Below are 23,054 nucleotides of genomic sequence, written 5' to 3'. Positions count from 1 at the left end.
ATATTAAATGATATGTTCTCATAAAATCATACAAATTAGAAATTTATAAGGTCTATTAATTGCATTTAGCTAAATTCCTTATAGTACCCGTGTTCTCTATAGTGTTTTCTTTTTTTTCGCAGTGTGATAGGTGCTGTTTTAATTGACCCCTGCAACTCGTCTTTTCACCATCTCCCCAGGAGAGATTTCCAAGGTCATGGGAYGGGATATTTCAGGGCACAGTGTTTATATGTAACAATATTATTTGAACTAATAATGTATTCAGTACATTCTTTAAGGTTAATTATTTGATTATAGATGTACACTTAAGAACTGAAGTAGGCAGCTGTTCTGGATGCAGTTGAGATTGTTGCAAGAGAAGGGCAAAAGGTCAAGAGATTCGCTGGAACTTGCATGCTTTTTAGTTTTTCATAATACTCATTTTTGCTCATATTTTTAAACCTATGATCATTGTAATATAACCACCGTAGGCACAATATTAACATAATACTTTTTTGCATGGGTAAGTTTATCATTCTGCCTACTGAATATAGAAATAGAAAAGGACTTTGTTACTAGTTAGGGCAGCTCTCAGTGTCTGAAGAGAATAGGTTTAAATCCCACAGATTTCTGGTATTATTTTAGCARACTACTTTTTTTTTCCTTTGTTCCTCAATTTCCCAGCTGTGTTCTAACCTGAGTGGTAAAGATGGATAAATGTCTTGGCTGAAAAGTTGCTTAACTGTTCTTGTTAATCTAACCGCGTAAACTGCCTGACCTCCAGAAGGAAGCTCAGTTGTATCCAAGTAACAAATGTATACGTTCTTAATGTTTGTAAAGTGCTTTGAAAGCCTCAGATTTCAGAGGTCGTGAGGAGAGTAGGTGTAATAGAGTATATTCGTATACAGTGACATAAAACTTTGAATTGCATACTAAACAGAGAAAAAAAATGCTCTTCAGATACTGGACTTTCACTTAACAGCTTTCTGAGTGATCTTGGATAAATAATTCTGATCAGAATGAAAGTGGGACACCTCTAGTTCACACAAAATAGCCCAAGTCCTAATGAAAACTTAACAGTTCCATGATTCTGTGAAAATACAATTTTTTGGCATGCAACAGACTCAAAGTCAAGTCCAAGTGTGAAATATCCCAGAGAGAAGAACCAAATTTTGGTCGCCATATTCCAGAAAAATAACTTAAAAAACAAACAAACAAAAAATTAAGTTTTYATTAGATGTCTAAAGAATTATATGGTGCTCTAAAACCTAGAATTAAGGCAGTCATGACAGATGTGGACAGKGCTTCAGTTCCTGTTCTGACTTAGGCAAGCAAGGGTTTTTTTCTGTTCTAAGTGCCTTAACCAGGGAGCTGCTTACAGTCACTTTCTCTTTTCCCAGTGGCACTTTTTTTTTTTTCTTTTTTGCTTACTGATTCAGAATTTGTATATATAAATAGTGACTTATGTCAAAGATTCCTGAACAGTGGTTGAGCTCCTTTGTAAGATTCTTGGCTTCAGTTAAATTCTTGAGATCTTCTGTAGTTAAATACTTTAGTCTGGTTTTCACACTGGTTCTAGTTGCCAAAATGTTGGCAAATGGCAGTGTTTTAGATAGAGCTAACATTGTTTATTTTTTTATATATTTTTAAAAGGATATAAATGAAAGTGTTGAGTATTTCAGATTCTGTGTAGGAATATATTATTCCTTCAATGTCACCAATACTATTTGCAAACAAAATCTTCCTGGTAAAAAAGTTATATATATATATAGATATATAGATATATAGATATAGATATAGATATAGATATAGATATAGATATAGATATCTATATGTATATGTATGTATGTATGTATGTATTTCTATTTTATGTTTTGCTGTTGTTTCTTCTTTGTTGTTCTGGAAACATTTCTTTTTTTTCTAATAGTCACACTAACGTTCCTGTATTGCTATTGTTATTAAATAACAGTCTAGAAGGAGTAGGGGCATTGCAACATAAAATCATTTCACAYGAATTTCTGTTTTTTTACTTAATTCTAGTGGTCATTAGCAGTCATATTCTCAATCCCATTGTGATCAGTAGTAGGTAATGGGATATCCAGACCAGGCAGAAATACTAAATCATTTGTTCTAGCATAGAACGTCAAAAACTCCCTAATTTGGGTATTATTTGGTTTCTCTTTTTCTTTTAAATTACTCTGTGCTACTAATATACTAGTATATTCATTTGAATCTACTGACAACAATACAGTTTATTTTCACATACAAAACTTGGTGCCAAAACTGAGGTATCAGATTAGTGAACACAGCAGAGCAAAAAAAAGAAAGAAGGAAAGAACGAACTTGCTCTGTTTTTGCATTACACTTTGAATATCTCTTTGTTTTTTGCAGACTCAGTAACTTTTTTTTGTTAGGCATTCTGTACATTTGCTAAAACCGTGCCAGCATGACCATACCAGGCCTATGTATGGCCACTGCTTGAGGAAAGCAGCAAAAACCCCGAGTTTTGAGTTTCCRGTTGCAATTATTATGAAGCTTGTGTATGTCCTCAACTACAAAACTTTATAATTTGAAGGCCCCACTGTTTTTGTATTGGACTAGTCAGAAGAGGTGGCATGCCATAAAGTGAATAGTACGCTGCTGCTTAGCGTATAGAAGCAGGTCCCGTCACTATAGGTAGGTAGTGAAAGGTGTTGGCCAGAGTCACAAAGGGACGATACAGCCTGCAAATTGCTGAGCGCCCTGAAGCAGGATCGTGCAAGACTGGGAGCTGCAGGGATGCCAACTCATACTTTGTGGAGGCTGACGATGCAAAGCGCWTAAATGGACTATGCTGAAAGCAGACCTCTGTGAATTTGGACTACTTGGATTTTGTTGAATCATTGGTATTTATAGAGGAGCTCTGAGCAGAACAAGATGTCCTAAGCTTCGTTACTCGGTACTGTGTTTGTTCTTCTTCARTTGCCTGGAGAAAAATATTTCTACTAGGGTTACAGGGAGATGATTCAGGGGTTTAAAACCTTTTATTGTTAGGAAATATCAATAACTCTTTGATTGCTATACATACGAATGGAGTTTTGTGATAAATRTGAACAAAGACAGCCACATGAAGCTATGATCTTTCTTCTGCCTGCTAACCAGTGTTCTCTTTTCTATATTACATCTGCATGTGCATCTGCATTTGTGCACCAGTATTATCAAAGATAATGGTTGAGGAGTTAATTTTATCAGTAGACTGCAAAGAGTGGAGGAGTTGTAGGTCATATTTCACATTGTATTTTAAAGGAACCAGTTATAATGTTGCATTGTTATATATATATATATATATATATATATATATGGATATATATATATATGGATATATATATATATGGATATATATATGTGTGTATAAACACACACACACACATACACACACACACACACATATACACATATATACACAGTATAAAGTACCTGTGACATTGCTGGAACTGTTGTTTTTTGTCCCTTTATGGGGTTGGAGGCTGCTTTAGGATTTCATTGTTCTTGATGTAAGACTATGTTTTTACGTAAATATCAAAGTCCAACTGAAATTTTCAAATGACTCAGATGTTTTAGTAGAAGAAAGAGAGAAAATATTGATCTTAATAGATGCCCAGGCAGAACTGTAAAAGGAGTGAAGGTGAGGAGAGGGCACAGACAGATGGCTATGCTTTTATGTAGGCCTTTCCATTCATTTTACTTTAATGATAGCTCTTGTACATACAAGTACTTCTTCCCTGTTATCTCTCTTTTTTTTCCATTGTACATTTAATTGAGTGAATGAATTCTGTAGTGTTTACCAAGAATAACAACTGAAACAGTAGATTAGATGGTTTTGTAATATCCTGTGGCTAATATATTCAGTTGGAGCAAAATGGAGAGAGGGACTTCTATAGTGACTGTGGCTYTTCCACAACATAAATAGAGGGAATTTCACTCACTAATCAGAGCAACAGCCCCATAATGTCAGGGAATAGGTGAGTCTCTACAGCAGCCAGGCCGTATCTGTCAGTTGTTAGTTACTTGGAATAAGGAAGACTATTGCCTGCATTTAACATTTACACTTCCTAACCAGAATAAAACACCATAACTCTTCCTGGAGCTAATTTATATTTACACTCTGTGCTGTAAACCAACTTCTGGTAAAAAAAGGGAGGAGACTTAGAAAATGCRAAGATTGTAATAACATAAATTTTTGAGGAATTCCATTTCCTTGATCAGAGCAGGGGAGAAAACACAAACTGACAGTAATTTATGATCATTTCCGTCATAACTTGACAGACCRCGCAGGAGCTAGTTTATGCAGAGTTCGATAATGTCTGTTGAAGCAAGATGACTTTTCTTAGTTTCTATAAATGCTTTGCTGCTAAATGGCTCTAAGTCAGATTTTGAGGCAGGCAGAATTCCCTTTGACTTGATGAACACAGGATCAAAGGAGGTCTTTTTCTGCACATACCAAGATCATTTAGTTCGCTCTTCCTTAAAGTAGACATATACCTTTCCACAGATACTAGCTACAAAAACAGTTTAGAGAGAAGGAGACACATCTGTGTAAAGAAGCAGATGCTGTGGGTAATTGCAACATTAAATACGCTAATTTGAGAATTCTCTGTATCCTACATGAGGTACTCTATGTGGAATAGGACAGCGCTGTATTCTGTACTACCAGTGACACACCTCAATAAATGGATGTCTATCTGTGTGCCCTTGCATTGCACAATTTGGTTCTTGAAAGAAAAACGGTGCTTTAATGAAGACAATTTAAAATGCTATTATATGAGCAAAAGGAGGATTGACTGGTTTTGATGGTTAGAATTGTTAAGACTAATCATTATTTTCCAACAAAGTGAAAGAGGGAAGAAAAGACTGTAGATATCACTAGTGCTTGTTTTTGCTTTTTATTAATACAAATCATATTGTTTATTAATCATAAACAAATCACTGCTTCTGTCCTTAGGTTCTAGTTTAAATTTTGAACTCACATTTCATTACAAGCACCAAATTCTCATTTTAAGAWTGTCTAAGATAAAGACTCACTTCATTTTCTTCCTACAGAAAATCTCAAAGCTCATATTTAAATAAATTACCATGTGAGCTACAGCTACAGAGCATAATATGTGCATRTAGGAGAGAGAGAAGGGAAAGGATACATCCCAAACTTTGCAAAGCATTAATGCATGTTATACATGACTACCAGTTTCCTCCTGCTCCTCTGCTCCCCACCTTTGTAGAGCTTCCATGGTCTGTTCCTCTCTTTTCTGGGTCTCCTTATCCCTAATCACCTCTTCTTGCTTCTGCTGTCACTGTCAACCAAGTGGCAGCTCTAGGTGCCCGGGGAGAGCTACTTAGGCGGGGAGCAGCTATACAGCCTCTTGGCCTGCTGTCTGATCAGTAGAGAAAACAACARTCAAAATACGGTTACAGTGGTATCCCATGCCCTTTTAAGGAAGATTCATGTGATTTGAGAAAGTAATATGACAAATTGCTTGTCATAAGGAACATGCAGTTATTCTGACCTCAACAACATTTTTGTTCTAGGCCTTACTGCCAGAAATTATTTAAAGTTTAATTGGATCAGATGTATGCTTCTAAATAACCATCTGAAATTATTAATTATTTAAAGTGCTGTATGTTCAATATGTTCTGTATGTTTGCACCCTTTAAATGTCTCACACTTTAAGCCAAAGTGTCTTGATGATATTTGCCCCATCGTCCAGTGGATCCCCTTGTACAATTCCTCTAGTTTCATGATAGAAAAAGCCCTTAAATAAAACAAATACCAAGGGCATAAATGCTAGCTCAGGGGCGTAAGTCAGCGGGATAGTTCTTAAGGAGCACTGCTGTAAGAGTACATCACACTTTGTTTACGGATAAGGACAGATGGTCCCTTGTTCTTTGGAGAACCGATTTTGGCCAGAGGTGGCAAGCCAGACTATGGACATGTTTCTGATGACAGTTAACATTATAATGGGCAGTATACTTACAAGATGACTAAATCTCCACTTAGAAATAAGTTCAGAGTAAATTATTTAAACTGSATATGCTTTGATCTTGAGCATTTGCCTGGGCTATTATCAGTGGAAATCTCTTACTGATCTCCATAGGTTGTGCATTAAAAATACACCGTGCAAACTACTTTCTCACAGCCTCCTCTTCTTACTTCCACTCTTGCTTTTATATATTCCTATGTAAGAGTTGGACATTTATAGTGGACAAAAAGGATTTTTCTGGTTAAGGTGTGTTTATTTTGWCTTGATATTAGTATCTGTAGTCRTGTCATTTGACTTTGATGAAACATTTCCAGACTGACTTCCCTCTACTTTTTGCTTTATATTTCCAGAGCTTATTATATGATAATTTTAGAAGACGTTAACATGCTTCCTACCAAACTTCAGGCATGCAGAACGGTTCTATATTTTGTGTACTTCATATTCCCTAGCTTTTCTTCTAATACATTTACACAATCAGTTAATCAGTATATTTGTCCTGCATGGTTATCCAGTATTTGTATTGTGTTCACAACTGTTCAAAATGTTCCAAAAAATACTATAATGCACTGTAACTAATTGGCCTATTCCCTCTTGTTGTTTTTTTTATATATTTTCCAGATACCTATTCTATGTTCCCCTTTAGACACCAGACGTACAAGTACAAAACCATGCCACATCTCCCCTTTAGACACCAGATGTACAAGTACAAAACCATGCTACATCTGACGAATAAGATCCAGTATTCTGCCAATATGGTTATCTGATACTAGCCCTGTTAAAAATGACACAGATTGTTAAACAAATTATCACTCCCGTTGTTAACGTGGGCTTTTGTGTTTCACTCACTAGTGAATCTTCTCATTTTATATTTGAAAACTTACAGAGGAGAAAATGTCTGAACCTGAATTCAGACCTCCAATTTGCCAATATTCCACAACAAGGAATAGCAAATTCTTTTGACTTAGTAGCATAATGGCTCAGGATGTTTAATTGCTATGAGCAGGGCTRACAGTGAATGTGATCATCCATATGGCTGCAGCTGAAAAAGAAAAGCATCAGAATTCAAACTATTAACCAGAATAAATTCTTCTATTTACTTTCTATATCTTTTGAGTCAACTTGCAGATTTTCCATCAAAATGCAAGCTTCCTTGTGCTTTCTCAATGTTAGACTTGAACAGCTTTATCATAACCAGCCTCTGTAATACCGCAGGTGTAACTTCCTCCAAAGCATGACATTTCTATGGAAACCCTAAAAAGGTTCCCCTTTTGCCTTAGAACTGCTCTTTATTTGAATGAATAGAGATTCCTGCAGCAGCAGTGGAGATTCCTACAGCATAGTAGCAATAAGAACRAATGTAGTATTACAAAGACCCAAGCTACAGGAAGACTGAGCTGTGTCCAGATTCTAAGCCTAAGATTATTACGTAAAGCTGAAATGGCTTTCCTGTTGCCATGCCTTAAGAGAATGAAAGTAAATGCTGAGGACTCTGTGTRCTCCCTGATTTTCTGTAGTGCTAAGAAAATCATCAGCCCTTTGCAAATGAGTAACAATAATTACTGGCCTTCTGTAATAAATCAACATTTAATTGCCAGTTTGATAGGCTATAGAATTTAWATAGACGTTGGCAAATACAGAACAAGAAGGTTTATCAAGCTAGCTTTATTTTCTCTGCTATTTAACCCAATTCTAAACAAAGTGGCATGGAAAGTTATATTGCAAACAGCTAGATAAATTGTTCTGCATGGAACAACGTACAAGCAATGTATAGAAAAATACTTGTGATTAAAATCTCACTTGAAGTTTTTGATTTCTACTCTTAAGTATTCCTGCTAGAAAGGAACAATGAACAGTTTGTGATGAAACCTGATTTGCATTTAACATACTTTGGCATTTTGGATGCAGCTTTATTATGGTTTTAATCAAACTAACAGTAAACTCGCATTAGTTAAACTACCAAATTTTCAGCTGAGTTTTGTTTAAAAACCCGTTTCCAGATGGTCTCTGTGGTGCAATGGCAAGTCATGCACAAAAGAACAGATTTACTGTGGTAAATATATTTGTATACCATGGAATTTATTTATTTTCTATGTATTTTTAGGACAATTGTGAAGCTCTTCTTGTTTTATAACATATTTCATTGTCAAAGTTGCATTGTCTCCATGACAAAAAAAGTGATAGCGACTGATAAATTTACATAAAAATAAATAGGTGTGTGGGTAGGTAATATTTTTTCATAAACATCAACTCAAGCAACAAAATCATGTTTGAATTTCAACAATTCAGAAGAAAAAAATGTATATAGCCTTGCCTATTTTAAAGGGATATTTTAGAGAATTTTTAAAGACACAATCAGAATTAATTTCATATTTGGATTGCTTGTTTTTTTTTGTTTATTTTTGTACCATGTAGTAATTGTATTAAAAAGTAGCCTCATTTTAGATCATAATTAAAATTGTGGTTTTTTGTTTTTTTGTTTTTTTTCCCCTGCATGTGTCACTAGAAGACCGGATGACAGTCCCATAGTATGTTATTTGTCAACAGTTACATCATTTCAACAAACAGGCATTTCTTGCCATTCTGGCATTTCAACAATGGCAGCTAAGCTAATACCTGTAGGAACTTTTCAGTAAGCTGTGCATCTTTTATGTAAGGGCACAGGCTTTAAAAAAAAAAAGAAAAAAAAAAAAAAAAAAAAAAGGGTGTTTGCTCTTAGTGTTGTTTTTTCCAGGGAGAGGTGTGGTTTCTCAGCAGATCACAGATAGCTAAGTGAGCTTACTGATGCTCTGAATGAAAGTAGACTTCGTTACACGATCCCAACAGCCAGTCACAGATCTCCAGGCCACCAGCGTAGGTAGAGTTGTCTGCGGCAACATGTATTCCTGCTGCAACGAAAGCGAAGTTGTGCTCAGCTGTGTTTAGCTGACAGTGTCACAAGGCCTTTAGTGACAGAGAGCAAAATGATTTATTACAATTCATCTCATGAGTTGYGTAGTTCAAGGATTTATCTTCATAAAGTGCTAGTGACAGCCTTTACTATGCAACAGAATGTTGTTACCACCAGTAAAGTTTGATGCAAAGGTAATATATTTTCATGATTTATTGACTGYAGGTCTTATAATTAGTAATTATGCATTTGACAGACCACCTAATGCCTAAAATGCAACAGGAAATCCCRTGTGAAAAATGATGATAGCAGTGCTGTTCAAATTCCTATCAGAAAGAAATTTCAGAGTGAAGAGTGAGATGAAACTTTCTGACCCTAAAAAAAAMCTGTATTTGCATTAATAATTTTTAAGAAAAGTTTCAAAAGGGCAAAAAATGTTTTTTGATAAAGAGCTACAAGATTTTCACCTCTCAATTTTCAGTTGTGGGAAATTTCTAACCTGTGATCTATAAAACAATGAAATCTATTAAAATCTGAGTGCGCATGAAAAATTTTGGAAAACATACAGATAATTACTTCTTGTATTAAATGGCAATTTATTCTTCACTGTCAGATGATTGTTACTGACAAGCTTTTAGACTAAACTGTGAATTTGCTAGTCTTTGTAGTATTAAACAAAGCTTTCAACATCCTTCATTTTATTTTCTAAGGTTAAATAATTTATTTCATTTTTTATCTAATAGAACAAAGAATAAATTACATAAAATACAGAGATATTTGTAAAGTGAAAATCAATCTTCCAGTGGCTCTTACAACTGTGTAGCTGTTGCTACACAGATTAAGCTAGAGAGCTTAAAAACAATTCTGAAATGTGTATTATTGCTCCATTTTAATGTAATAGAACTTAGATTATTAGAAACTATAATTATTCTCTCTAACAAAATAACAGATGCAAATAGAGCACAAAATAATCTTCACATCTATAAAAACATTGTGCAGACTACTCACACTTCAGTTTGAGTATTCAGTTTGAGTGTCTCTTGTAAAAATAAAAAAAAATAATATTTCCTACATGCATACAATTTATTAGTGGTTCAAAATGATAAAGGAAAAGCTGATTTGTACCAGCTTTCTTTTCTCTGAGAAACAAAGGGAAGGACTGATGACAGTGTAAGGCCTGACCTATTAGGTGTGCTTATCCTTCTGCTCACTCAAAAATCCACTGCAGTTACAGGAGCTGCATTGCCAGGCAGAAATTTATTCCAACAGCGTCTGTGGCGTAGTGCTTACCTTCAGTAGTGATGATTTCATTTCTCATACAGTCAAAGTTCACTTATTGCCTCCAAGAGTACATCTTCCCTGCAGACTTTGCAAAGGTGGGCCACATTCTTCCCTTACWTGTACATACACATTTTCCCTTAATCATAGCAGTAGTTACATACCTAAATTTATTAGGTGTCTTTTCTCTTGATTRTGTATGTTGTGTATATAGTGCAATTATGAATTAGACTACCGTTTTTTCCTAGTCACCTATTAACAGACCAGAATACCTACCATAACAGACGTAATGAATAAGAGTGTTTTTGTTTATTAGGTGTCATTTATTAAGTACTGTATTTTTACTTTAAGAAGAGCAAATAGTTTTTAAATGTATTTTTTTAATTACATTCCATGTGCCAACTGCGAATAAGCTTCATCTTAGAACTACTGATGGTACTAGAAATAAATGATTTTGCAGGATCAGGCCTAAAAATGCGTTAAGGGATGACATAAAACAACTTGAATTCTCCATTCCAAAATTACTGTAGGTAATGTTTTATATATACATTGTTGTGTTGCTGTTTTCAGTTTGGATTTTCAAATACGTGTCTAAAATATTAGCCTAATATGGCTGTCACAGTATGATTTTGGCAAAGAAATGAGATTTATTGATACGTATTTGTAAGGTTATTTCCAGTGTTATAGAGAAGATAGAAAGAGGGACAACCGAATTTCATTTAAAAAGTGGTAATAACCTGATTTCAGTCCTTCTTGAGTACCAGCTTACATTTAGTATTAAATGGCTGTACTCTAGGTCATGTCTTCAGTTTGTTATCCTTTCCTGTGTACACCATAAAAGGCAATTGTATATATTCATGTTTAACTTTTGTGAAGTAAAGCAACAGAAAGCTTTTATTTGCATTTTTAATAGTGTTTTGTTTTAATTTCCATTCTTTCCAATTCTTTTATGGCAAAGACGATGCTTTATGTCAAAGCCCATTTTGATTATAAGGCAATGAGTGGTTTGGTTTAGTATTTAGAATTTGTCTCTCAGCCAAGTTTAATGGATTTTTTTCTTGTAATATTTTAAAATCCTCTGAGACTTGAAAAAGTAAACACTTTTTCTGGATCTACTGGCTTGGGTATATTCAATTGTGCACACTAAAAGAATYGTCAGCAATTTCAGCCTATCTAGTGAAATATTCTTTTTTTTAATAATGGAGGGAAAAAGAGGAAAAAAGTTAAAAGAGGAAGATTTCAGCAATAACAGTATCTTTTAACACTTTCAATTATTTTTCTTAAGCCAAAATGTCAAAAATAAGGAATGTTTAGGATTTACTGAAATATTCTGTTATACTAGAAATTAAAAAAAGTTAAAAATTTCCTTTTTTCCAGCTTTTCAAGAAATACTCATGAAACTAAAAATATTGTTCCTCCCTTCTCCTCCTCCCTCCCATTTAATTCCAGTCATTGGGGATGAATTAATTGACCTAAGGGTTTGATCTCGTAGTGTAACTATGCTTTGCAGTAGTTTTGTTCTTATCAGAASATAACTACTTTGATATTAGGAGTCAAATTTCTTAGCTTTTGATCTGCCAAAGAGATTTTTTYCCCCTCTCAAAGTGAGGGGTTTGTTTAAGGACGCATTTTGCAAGCACCCGATCCCTTGCTACCTACGCATTTTAAACCTTTCCCGGACAGTCTGTTTATTAAAATAGCTCTGGGGCAGCTCACTGAGAACAGCTCCTCGTGCCTTTTGGCGTTCCCGTCGTGGGGCCCGCGGGCAGGGCAGGGGAAGGCCCGCTGCCTGCCGGGCCCCGCTCGGCGCACCCCGCCGCGGGGGCCGCCCGGGAAGCCTGCACCCGCAGGCGCCCGCGCCGGTGCGAGAGCCGGCGAGGCAGGCTCCGAGGGGAGGGAGCGCAAAGAGCTTTCTCCAGGGAAGCGGCGAGGACCCGTGTCGTTATCCAGGCGCTGGGCTGAGGGGAGACTGAGAAACGGGCCCGCTCCGCAAGGGGACGGCGGGCAGGAATTGCTTTACGAATGCTCTTCTTGCCAGCAAATCTCAGTCTCTCTGTTTAACAAAGATCCCCTGTTTTAAAAGAGCTACAGAAAGAACATGGCGATAGAGATTCAACACATTTGCTTCTCTGCGTATTTTTGGTATGTGTGTATTGGCATAACTACCCCAATCTGCTGTCCTAACTCAGGGTCCCATCACACTCCTGAACCTACCGATATGTARTATTGCTAAATATTATCTCAGATTATCTTTCCAAGGGTTTGTATTTCTGAAGAATATATATTTGTAAGGATATATTTGAAGCCAGAGCAGAAAATGTTATTGGCATTGCTGTAAGTATCTATGCATTAAGGATATGCATAGGAAAACTTTTCCAAAATAGTTTTTATGTATACTTTTTGCARCATTGGAGCTGATGTTAGTATGTTGCTTTGTTAAGGTTTTGAGATCAGAGATTAAAGGGTACCTTAAATCAGAGTTACAGTTACCGCAAAGTGGTGAAATGGGCACTTTATAGGTGAGACCAAGGCAATTTTGATTACCAGATGGAGGATGCAGTATTTATGATGTTCCTAGCTATGCCTTTCTTGTTTTCAAATGTTTTTACTCCAGTTATGCATTTTRCCGTGAGGTGAGTTTTCAAGGGGATTTTACTGCAAATAAAATTTTAGAGTGGTTATCTGTTTTTTCTAYTGACCATAGAGGGAGACAAATATTGAACAGAGGTTAAAGTTACAAAACAAGTGAATGGACAATTSAGTTAAATTTTCTTCAAGCTTTGAGATATTAATTTAATGAAGGTTGATTCTCTTGCTGTGGGAATGGATTTGGCAATTACGAGTGGATATAGTATTTCCATATAAATTTTGTGTTAGGAGGGAATTATTTTATGATGGGATCCGGTAACAGTTGTAACTGTGGAAAAGTTACTGCCTCACCAATGCTGTGGTTTTGATTATTACAGAATGGTGGGTTTGAAAGATTTTTGCAGCTCATCTAATCCAGCTTCCTGAAAATTTAGGATTCTTCCKTATGTTGATCTAAATGCGCAGCTGGTAGAGATGCCCATATGTTAGGCACTTAAGCAGAGGTGTATTACCTCTCTGTCACTGTTGCAGTTACCTCTCCAGTGAAGTCCCTTTAGCAGTTCAGCTTGTAACTCCCTCAGTTGTTCAGGTATGTAGGGTTAGATGGTCAGCTCGTTTGGGAAAGTGAGTTACCCTGTGTGCATCACTGTGTGGTTCTGCAGCTCTTCTACTGCTACAGGTGAGGATACAGCATGGTAGCAGGAGAAGATGGTCAGATTAAGACAGTGTTGCTGTTCATGCCATGTCTTTATACTGATTAAGTATTTAATCCTATATTACTTACTACTCACCTGCAAAAATTACTAAAAGAGGGAAAAAATCAATGTTATAAGGAAAATCCTGTACCAATAACTGGATGATAGGTTAGATATTCATCTGTACTAGGATTTTTTCATCCTTTATTTCAACTATGATAAATTTTARGAGAGAAATTCTTCTGTAGCTTAAGGTCAAAGTCATAATTAGTTAGATTTTTTGTAAATATTCTCAATTACTGAGGCAGATAGTCTAAAATAAAAGTAGTATTGATAATTTTACAATTTCAGATCCTGTTATTAACTAAAAGTTACAGGTAGAGTGCATGTGTGTTCAGTACGCACTGAATGATCCACTGCTGTTAGGTTATATTTGGCAGAACTGCCTCTCCTCTCTAATCAGTGTCAGACTAGAGTCATTCCTCATTTTCTAAGAGGAGACCATTAAAGGTGATTGCTAGAAAACATGTATTAAAAGAAAAACCTGAGAAATACTTTAGCCCCAGTTTTGCAGAGCACTTAAATGTGTGCACATCTCTTAAACCCTAGAGTAATCTACTTAAGCACATGCTTAAATATTCTTGTTGATTTGAAGCCATTGTGAAGAAGCTAGTCTCAGGGATATTAACATGGAAACAAAGTTTTGTTTGATTTTTGCCATTTTTCACCTTTAGTCGTGTTTAGTTTTCTTCTGCYTTTTATGTCTGCTTTTGCTTTTTGCATTCTTCCTCAATGTTCTGGGTTTTTTAAATTAAATATTCTGTTTAATCCAAAGTGAAAGTGTAGAAATGGGGCACCCATGAGAAAATCTACGGAAATAAAGAATTTTGTTCTCTATATTAGTTACTCTATGTATTTTATTCTAATTTTAGTCTAAGCTCCTTTCCCCTGAATAGTTCAGGACTGTGAAATGAGAAGACATAGATTCACTTTCCTCCTCTGCTTGGCATAACTGTTTATTTTATTTTTTATATATTACTTGTCTGGTCTGAGCATACGATAAATAGGCAATATCTTTATCCTGCCTTGAAAAGTATCTGAATGTGATTAGTACAAAGATAGGACAAAATAAGATAGGCTACCTGCTGTATTCTTTTCAAAATTTAGGAGTCTAAATAATAAATGTATAGTAATGTGCAATAACTATTGTAAGTATTTGTAGTGATACAGAAGGGCTGCAAATTTAGAAAGAACACCTCGTAAAGATAGAGAACTATATTTAATGTGGATAAATGTGACAGAAGAATAGTCATAAAACAGGTACCTTTAAGTTTAACACAATGGGCACCTTTAAGTTTAATAAAATGAACAGCAAAGCTCTGGTTAACTGGGTTAAATCAGAATATTAATACTCTGAGCATATAGAAATAATGATAGTTCAATGCAGAGTCATATCTGACAAGTGACTGTAAAAATTGTAAAATGAAGTTCAAGCTTTATGAGTATAATGCTGTTTTTAAGATTTATATCTAGCTATATCTCTATATATATCTTACAGGAAAAAAAGAAGAAAAAAAGAAATATAAACCCCTTTCTAAAAAAATCTGGTCTGGAGATTTCTCATACAAAAATATTATGTAAGATAAAGTACAGTTAAATTACCAGGTTCCATAATGATTATTGGAATTTTTTGAAAGCTAAGAATAGATTAGAGTTTATATTAGCATATTTATGATTTTAAATAAAGAAAGTAAGTGGATTTTTCATTATGTTCTGTGTATCCTTAAAGATACAGATAACTGTTTTCGAACCAACAAGGTCATGATAAGTGATCTGATTATGTCTCACAGCTGTATAGTAGTTATAGTGTTGTCCATRAAAAAAATAGATAAGCCAGATGCTGATCTAGAGGGAGTTTTGAGGAACTTAGAGGCTGTTACGCTAAATAATTGATGGGCAGCCATAGTCTGTCTGTTAGTAAAGACTACTCCTGCAACCATTTTTTGAGATGATTACCTTCCAGCATGGGCAGAATCCTGTGTAATTCCAGGCCGCCATGCTGCACCATTAGAGCTCGTGATTTCTGACTTGACATTGACTTGAATAGAGGAAGAGGACAGTGTAAGAAAGACATATTTGTTCATTAACAGCATCATCCTTCTGCAAGCTGAAACAAACATGGAGATTCCAGTTTGCAGGCTTGCCTGCTTTCAAATCTAAAGGCACAGTAACACGAAGAAAAATTAACTTAAAAATAAACAATGTGAAAAGAAGRGGGAATATACCTTTGCTTGAAAAACTAAAATTGTTTCAGCAGTTGCGTGAGATTGCAAAAAATCCTAGCAAATGTCTGCACAAGTGTCTACGCTTAGAATTTGCAAAATGCAGTTTTTGTGTTATTCAAGTGCAAATAGTCTTTCATCTGTTTTTATTGGTTTCCATAGTAAAAGACAGAACAAAAAATCATTACAAGTTTGACCATTATTTGCCAAATTTATGGTCCATTTCATTGAAATCACCAATTGTCAAGCCTATTATAGAAATATCTTTGACTGCTATAAAGAGTCTCCAACGTTGTAGTTGTATGCATTTGCTGTATTTTCAGTTTATTGCACAACAGGATCAAATATGGAATAGGAAAATGACCTATTCTTGTGGGTTTTTATATATCCTACATATACAAAGGATAGAGATTTATTTAAATGTAAATGTTCACCTTTTTCTTCTGGCATCCACTTATCAGGAAAACCTCAATATAAATAAAATATCACCCGTGGGTAAAATTTTGGCATGATTACAACCACTGACCTTAAAAAGGAATCCCAAGCTTAAATCTGAAGACAAAATTTGTCATAACTTACTTTTTTTTTTTTTTTCCCTGTGGTGAACAGGGTTTGCAGTTATTAAAATATCTTCAAAGACTGCAGGGGTTTGCAACTATTTTAGCTTCAGATAGCTGAAAAGTGAATAAAATTAAAAATGCAAAGGACTTTTCTGAACCATAAACCATAAAATAAAATTCTTCAGATTATGTACTGAGATGGTTTATTCCCTACGCCATCTATAAAGTTACCATAGCAAGAGTTCTGTATTTTGTTTTCCAATTCAAAAATACAATTAGCAAAGCACAGAAAAGTACAGGTCTTAAAATTACATGCTAGTGATATACATATATTTTTTTCCTGATTGAATTTTAATGCAGAATATAGCTGTATGTTTGAAAACAAGTGAATATATCAATGTACTGTTGGCTCATTCTCTTCTAGTCAGAAATATTGGTGGAAAGTTGTACTAAATTAGTGAGGAGTTAGGCAGGAATAGGGAACTACCTTACCATTCTCAGGTAAAACACATTGATGGATGGCACAGGAACCGTTAGTCACCTTGCTCAACTGCTTTTTCTGTAGAGCTTTATGAAACTCCTGCAATTCAGAACYTTCTCCAGTCTGGTCACCTCCTATACAGAAGCTCGAGCAGGAGGAAGGCCTTTGTGTTTTGGGCTCACTTCTTCCACAGCAAAGCAGCCAAACCATCCAGCTCTGCCTGTGTGATTTTACTTCCTCAGAGGATCCTCAGCAGCAGTAAAGAAAACTCCACCTAAGCTGAAGAGATGGTTCATCCTCTTTTTTGGCTTGTGCCCTTTCTTACTTTTCTAGAATTTTGTATCTGTTAAGGCCTGATCTTCCGTGTCTCCTCCAAGAATGCACATGCTCGTAGTAGTTCAGCCATCTTTTTCCAAGCGTTCACCTATGCTACTAGCGCATTTTTACACAGTATCTTATGTCCTATTTGCATTTCTGTGATGGTAATACAAACAACTAATCTGTTCAGCACTCCTTTTCACTCATTTTAGTTCCATGCTAAATACAATGAAATGCCCCAAATCTGCATGTGTAAGGTTCAGGCATGAATAAGACGACCTTTAAAGCCGAACTAGTTGCTGCTTTTCCTTAAAGTGAGCTCATCAAAAACAACAAACTGGATTTGAATCACCAAGGTGTGTTTTAATGAAGTGTAAACTAGAACAAGGTAACTCTTAAGTAGAGAATTCTTTGATCTGATAGGGTTGGTTAAAGTGAAAGCAGTTRTGAACAGATCTCTCCCTCTGCCTTATGGCTTGTACGGAATAGGTCTTGCCCTCAGCACAGCGACTTCAGTTGGCCTTCTGGCTTGCAAGAATCACACCATCCTTACTGCATGCCTACAAAAGCCTCCTTTTCTCCAGCACCTCTGAGGCTTCATTACGTGTCTGCTCCCTCTTCCTGTCAGGACGCTGCTTGTCCTCAGTATTGTGGCTTTCATCTCCTAATAAGAACTTATAAGAAATTACAATGTAAAAGATGTACTACAACATTCTCATCAATGAGAATTTAAGAACTGCGTGCAGCAACATGGTTTTACATTGCTTCAGTGCTTTACAGTGTACTAATGAAATAAATTTTCTTTGTTTAATTTTTAAGCATTAAAGTTCTTAATAGAATCTTGGGTATCAATTATATATGAAAATTAAGACAAGATTCTGTTCTGATGTAGCAGATGCTATGCTGTTGACTTCAGAAGAGTTTTGCCCGTTTATATTAGCAGGTTTGTGTAGTCTAGCACTCATTAATAGCTACTGCATGGGTCAGTACCTTCTACAGTCAGATTTGATCTCCCAGGATCAATTGTAGAGCAATTTGAGATTTTAGCTGCTATTGTTTTCTTCAAGGCATAACTCTACCAGATGTTATCTAAATTCCCARTTATGTACTAAGCTCTTGTACTTCTTTGGTATTCATTAATCTAGTCCTTCCTCTACCTCTGTAATAAGAAAAACATCTGTTTCTTCTTGTTCAATCAAAGTGCCTACCTCAAGAGTTCTACTTTTAAAATAATGCAATTTAAAAAGAAATCCTAGATAGGGAGAATGCATTTCGTTAACATATTTAATTTGCATATGAAACCAGCTTTTCTGAAAGTCAGCAAGGAATTTGTGGTGGTAGTAATATACTCTTTTCTTTCTTCAAGTTGGATGCCAGAAAGTTACAGTAAGAAAGGAAGAAGGCAAATATAYGTATCATCTCAGGTAAAAGAGATTAAACTGTAATGAGAAAGCATCTTTGTGAATTTGGGAGGTTCTGCACTCTGAAGTTTCCAACTGAAAACTCTTCTAATAGAAAGTATTATATTCTATCCTTACTATTCAGAATGATTTTACAGAATGATCTTGGTTAAACTTGATGAAGTCCAAGCAGAGGTCTCCCGTCAATATTCATGAGGCATATAATAAAATATTACACTAAAATAGGCCATGTAACTGTACAAACTTATCATCTATGGAAGGATATACTGTGTATCACAACAGCGATGTAAGTCACTGGAAACAGAGCATTATCACATCAAAAAAGGAGTGTTGACTGTGCTGCCCCTAGAACTCATGCAAGTAAAAAGTAGATAAAAACTTTGACAGAGGATAAGATGCTCTCAGTTACACAACTGAGGAGCGCAGTTCCGTAAACACAGTCGTGAGGACTTGCTGAATGCAAAGGAGCTGTCCTCATTGGCATCCATAGCTAAAGAGTTACAGAACCTCATGGCAATAATATATCAGCAGGCAGTATTATAAATGTAAAATTACAGCTGAAGATCTGTGGCAACCGGAGTTGTAGCAGTTCAGAATGCCAATGTCCTCCTATAAAGATCCATCTGGGTGCTTAATACAGCTAGCTAGGAGGCAGATAGCCTTAGCTGCTTCCTAGCTAGGCAGCTAGTAACTAGTACAGTGAAGACTTCATAAAACAGAAACGGTGTGGTTGTTTTGGAAATGACAGGAGCAGTGCAGATTTGTAGGGTCAAATGTTTTTAGTACTGGCAAAATACCAGTGTTTCTCCACTCATGCTCCTAGCAAGCAGCTTAAGGACATCCATGTGTCCCCTTGGTATATTTTGCTAGATGCTGTGTACATGGAAAGAATGCATGAAATTAGGCTTTGCTGGTAACCTGTGGGTCTCCTCATGCTCTGATTTCTGTTTAGTCTGGTCAGCATCACTGATCCTCCGTTCCTCTGTCTGGGTCTTTTATTCATTGTGCTTCACACTTTTCCARCGTGGTGCGAGCAAGCTGTACTGTCTTCTCCTGACTGCTTGCTCGGAGAGCAGGCCAAAGATACTAGCTACAAGTAACTTTACTTTTCTTAGAATGGTACCTTGCACACCTTTGTCACTTGTTAATGCAGCAGCTAGCTTTACCAGTTTTTGTGTTTTAATGAAATGTTTTGGGACTCCCAAAGTTGTGCACAAATCCRTGTTGAGTTGGACAAATAGTTTCCACTAGAAAAGAAGTGTGGAAGGACTCCAATTCACAAATTGGCTGCAGAGGAAACGATGGCTCTTTTTTCACAGTAGTTACATTTTTCACTCAGGGAAAAAGTGAGCTGAGTTAATTCTCTCCATTTTGGATCTCTCTCTTCCTAAGAGAGGAAACTGAGCTCTCTGATAAAGAGTAGTCAGGGAATGAAGCAGGCAGCAGTAAATAGTTACATAGTATTAGAAAGAGCAGTTCTATGGCTCTTTCACCTKGATGCATGCTTCCAGTCCCTGTTTTAGTTTTATTTAATAATTTAAAATATGTCATATGAGACATATGTCATATATGAAGAACATGGGTCCTCCAAGATGTAACTTACCTACTGTTTACAAAACAGGCCGAAGTATGTAGCAAAAAAAAAAAAAAAAAAAAGTGAACTAAAGTAGCCAGGAATATTTTGCCTCCTCTGAGACTGTCCACTTAAAACACTTCACTTGCTCTTACCGTCAATTTATTGTTTTATGAAGGAATATCTTCAAGAGATGATGATGGCAGACTAGGGCTTATTGTGAGAAATACAGTGTACTCCCATTTTAATGGCATATTCATCTGTCTTTAGCTTCATCAGATGTCTATGCAGATTTATGTCTAAATATGTTTAGAAGACAACAGATTGAACACAGGGAAGATTTTGGCTGGAAGGTTTTGTCTGTTAGGTAATGATTTCAATTAAAAAAAGTATCAAAGACCAAACAGCAGTAGTCTTAAAAGTTCCTACTGTGAAAGTTTTCATGGAGAGAAGTTTGCCGTGGGAATGCATCGGATAGTACTGCCTATTTAATCCAAAGTCRAGAGGAAATCAGTGAAAATTCCAATGCTTGTAGGAGGCAGACATACCTACAAAAACCCACTAGAGGTATGGCATAATTTTTCTAGTTGGAGTTTGCCAAGGTACAAAGGCTCATATTCTGATATAATGCAGGTGATGGCACAAGATGGTGGCACTAACACTTTTTTTGCCCAATATTCTTTCTTTACTGAATATKCCCCCTTTCCAGAAAATGATATAGATATTCTTCTCTGTGGATTCACAGATGAGCAGCATATGTTGCCATTTTCAAGCCATTTGTTTTAATTTTGTGCAGAAGTTTCTAATCATTGTTATTCAGTTTATGGCAGTAATGAATGACCTGAGACAAACTGAAATAGATCTTTTAATGATAGGTCATCTCAAGCTTGATTTTTTTTTTTAACTGTGTTCTGGTGAACTTYAGTTGTAGTTACACTTGCTACAACAATTTTGGTTTGGAAAAGTTTCATCTTCCTTCTTTTACTTAATGATTTATTTTAGCTATAGAAAGTAATCTTATCTGGATTTAAATGTTATGTTTTTTCTGTTTATTGTTTCTTTGTTAAATTTAGTGAAAGTGAAAAACGAGCTCACAAACAGAAAGGAAGCTCTCCTGATTTTAAAAATATTAGATATTTCTTTTATTAGATTGAGCATGTTTYGGCAGGAACAGTTCTTACTGATACACTCTTATTCACACAAAAGAATGTTCCAAAATATAACACTGTCTGTATTTTATCAGGACTTGATCTTGTTTACTAGCCAACACTTGGAAGCAGTGGGAAAAATTAATTCATTAAATRTCTAGATATATCTGGTGTTACTCTTTGCCATGAATATTATTATTTTTATAGAAGATAATACTGCTTTGAGTGTTTTAAAATTTCATCTTCCATTTTACTTCTGATATTGTTATGTACCCCATTTAATTTTAGAACCTGCTTGTTGCACTGCATTGCACTTTATTTTGGCAAATTGCCTTTTGCTAATGTGACTTAGCACCTAGATGTAGATGGAGAAAAATGTTACTTGTAAGAGGTGCTATAATGTGGAATTAGGTTTTACCAGAGTTTGCTACTTACTTGCTGATCCAAAGTAACCTACCTGCACAGTAATGAGCATAATTTAAGAATAAATCAGTACTCTTTCGTTGCTGTTAAATGCCAGCCTGACATGCTAGGCAACCTGGCTTCCTGCCAGCTGCTGCAGATGAGAAGTATATAAGCTTTTTTTTTTTAAAAAAAAAAAAAGAGAGAGAGAGAGAGAGAGATCTGAATGAATGAACAGATCCAGTTACTTCATTACTGCCAGTATAGGGAGGATGGTGCTCCYCTAAGCTTCAGGTTTTTGGCAGACATTTGCTGGTTTTGCAGTGGCTCTGTGATAATGTCTTCATCTGCCATGACTAGCTGCATATTCCAGTGGCTGTGAATTAAGCTTCGATGTAAGCTTTTCTCCCTTCTCTTTTTCCTTTCCCTTGTCTTGGAAGCATCACCTTTTGATAAAAGCAACAATCACAAGCATAATACGCCCTGTATGCTTGTTACTCATTATAATTAAATRGATGAATCGATATATTTTCCTTTTGAGCTTGGTTGTAGAAACAATTAAGGGATATACCTTATTAGTTAAAGATATAATATGGCCTTTTGATGGGTAAGGTGAATGATAAAATGTGTATTCAGAAATAATTATACTTGGCTACTGGCCAGTTTGGTAGCTCTAAGGCTTGTATTTATGATGATAATGTTAACTTTTATGGAATAATTAATAATAATATCTTGTTATCACACTGAAATTGTCATTTCTGCGCATTTATTAGGCTTCATTAGACCTTACTTAATGAGCTTGGGAGAGATGCAATAAACACTTAAAGATAATAAATATTAGACTAAATAAAATGTTCCAATGTTTTGTGTTCTTCGTAGGCTCTGGTCTCAATGATGGGCAGTGGCATGAAGTCCGATTCTTAGCTAAGGAAAATTTTGCTGTCCTCACCATTGATGGAGATGAAGCTTCAGCTGTTCGAACAAACAGCCCTTTGCAAGTTAAGACGGGAGAGAAATATTTCTTTGGAGGTAAAATTATCGGAACAAATACCTGTTCAYAATGCTTTTCTCTTTTAATCTATGCCATAGATGAAATAGAGATTAGAATGTAATTCATATGGTGTACRTGGATCTTAATACTTGGAGCTTTTAGAATGCCTAGGTGGTGCTTGTCAAAAAAGTAAAATAGTAAACTTAATTATACTTAAAAAAAAATCTTTTCCCACCATCCCATCCTTGGAAAAAAAACGAACAAACTCAGAAATCTTGTGCAAGAGGTAATCTAACTTGGAATGATTTCYCAAATCTTATTTGGACAGTTCAGAGATCGTTTTCTAAAAACGAACTCTTCTGATAGTAGTAGTTCCACTGAATGACACTGCAAAAAGAGATAAGCTTATGTTTTCAAGTTTGGCACCATAAAGAGA

General features: G+C 35.6%; 1 protein-coding gene across 2 annotated transcripts in view; it reads left to right on the top strand.

The window, feature by feature from the left end:
* CNTNAP2 (contactin associated protein 2) overlaps window positions 1-23,054 on the top strand; it is a 1,098,090-nt gene that overhangs the window by 588,777 nt on the left and 486,259 nt on the right. For both annotated transcript variants that reach the window (XM_085320206.1, XM_085320205.1), the window contains exon 9: window positions 22,507-22,656. In XM_085320206.1, the coding sequence (XP_085176332.1) occupies window positions 22,507-22,656 (150 nt within the window). The remainder of the gene's footprint in view (window positions 1-22,506; window positions 22,657-23,054) is intronic.

Source organism: Rhea americana, unplaced genomic scaffold (assembly GCF_003343005.1).
Source record: "Rhea americana isolate MKP2758 unplaced genomic scaffold, rheAme1 scaffold_62, whole genome shotgun sequence".
NCBI classification, from domain to species: Eukaryota; Metazoa; Chordata; class Aves; order Rheiformes; family Rheidae; genus Rhea; species Rhea americana.
This window is presented reverse-complemented; position numbering and strand designations above follow the sequence as displayed.